The sequence below is a fragment of the Bidens hawaiensis genome, unplaced genomic scaffold, assembly GCF_021521415.1.
Source record: "Bidens hawaiensis isolate Kalapana, Puna unplaced genomic scaffold, B.hawaiensis_p1.1 tig00000780_1, whole genome shotgun sequence".
Classification (NCBI taxonomy): Eukaryota; Viridiplantae; Streptophyta; class Magnoliopsida; order Asterales; family Asteraceae; genus Bidens; species Bidens hawaiensis.
In genome coordinates, this window is record NW_027491045.1 from 1,147,091 (window position 1) to 1,148,167 (window position 1,077).

Genomic DNA, 1,077 nt, shown 5'->3' on the forward strand with positions numbered 1-1,077 from the left:
TGTGATGCTTAATTATAGTTTGGCATTAACTATATGCCAACTTGCACGGGCAGACTTCCCTTTTCCTCTATTCGTGGAGCCTATATAAGACGTATCGCCCCTATCGACACATATCATCGGGTCTTTAGTGTTCACTTGTATTTTCCTTAGCTTTTTGCTATCAATACTACTCATTATTGTTTACTAACACATTCTTTTAGTGTGTTATATGGCATCAATGTCTTCTTCCCGTGGGTCGGGTTCATGGACTGCTAAGCAGAACAAGGCCTTCGAGAAGGCTCTAGCGGTCTTTGACAAAGATACTCCTGACCGGTGGCAGAATGTTGCCAAGGCTGTTGGTGGTAAAACTGCTGAAGAAGTGAAACAACATTATCAAGTCCTTGTGGAGGATGTCAAGCACATCGAAAGCGGTCGAGTTCCTTACCCTAATTACAAGACCACTGGATGAGCATAGGCGCATAGCTAAGGTAATTAATTAATAACTAGAACATTAATCTAAAATGTAACATGTTGGATCTTTGATCAAGTTCACATGCATTCACAAAACAAATATCAACACATTGTTGCATTAGTCTTGAGAAATTGATTCGTAACCCGATACAACAAATATTCTTCATCTACATCATGATTAATGAATCTCTTTGTCTAAAATGAAGGATGACAAATCTAAAGCCATGAAGCGCAGAGACGTGAGCAAGGAGCAATAATAAATACGCGAACCATTATCGACTTCAAATCTTCAATGCAAGCAGATGTAACTAGTAATTTGGAATTTTTATTATGTAATTTGATTTATGCATAAGTTGGCAGAAAATATCTCATTTTCTTTTAGTTTTCTCTATTGTATCAACTGATCCGGCCAGTTGTTTTTATTTTGCAATTTGTGTGATCAAATTGTTTGTTTTTAAACTTAATGAGTTGGACAATCAAAACACAAATAAAATTAAATTTAGAGGATACTTAGCTAGGCTTCCTTATTAATTATCATTATTGTATTTTGATTAATTTTCCTTTGCAATTATCTTTGTTTGATCTGTATCTTTATACAATAGATTAATTATAATACATAATACCGTA

General features: G+C 34.8%; 1 protein-coding gene across 1 annotated transcript; it reads left to right on the forward strand.

Moving 5' to 3' along the window:
• On the forward strand, positions 1-865 carry LOC143536468 (transcription factor RADIALIS-like). The gene is made up of 2 exons (XM_077030453.1): positions 1-467; positions 657-865. The coding sequence occupies exon 1, from the start codon at positions 209-211 to the stop codon at positions 446-448; it is 240 nt and encodes a 79-aa protein (XP_076886568.1). The 5' UTR covers positions 1-208; the 3' UTR covers positions 449-467; positions 657-865.
• The last annotated feature ends 212 nt before the right edge of the window (positions 866-1,077 follow it).

What these genes read in the sequence shown, in the direction of transcription:
- LOC143536468 (XM_077030453.1), top strand. Translation starts at nt 209, where the DNA reads ATGGCATCAATGTCTTCTTCCCGTGGGTCGGGTTCATGGACTGCTAAG.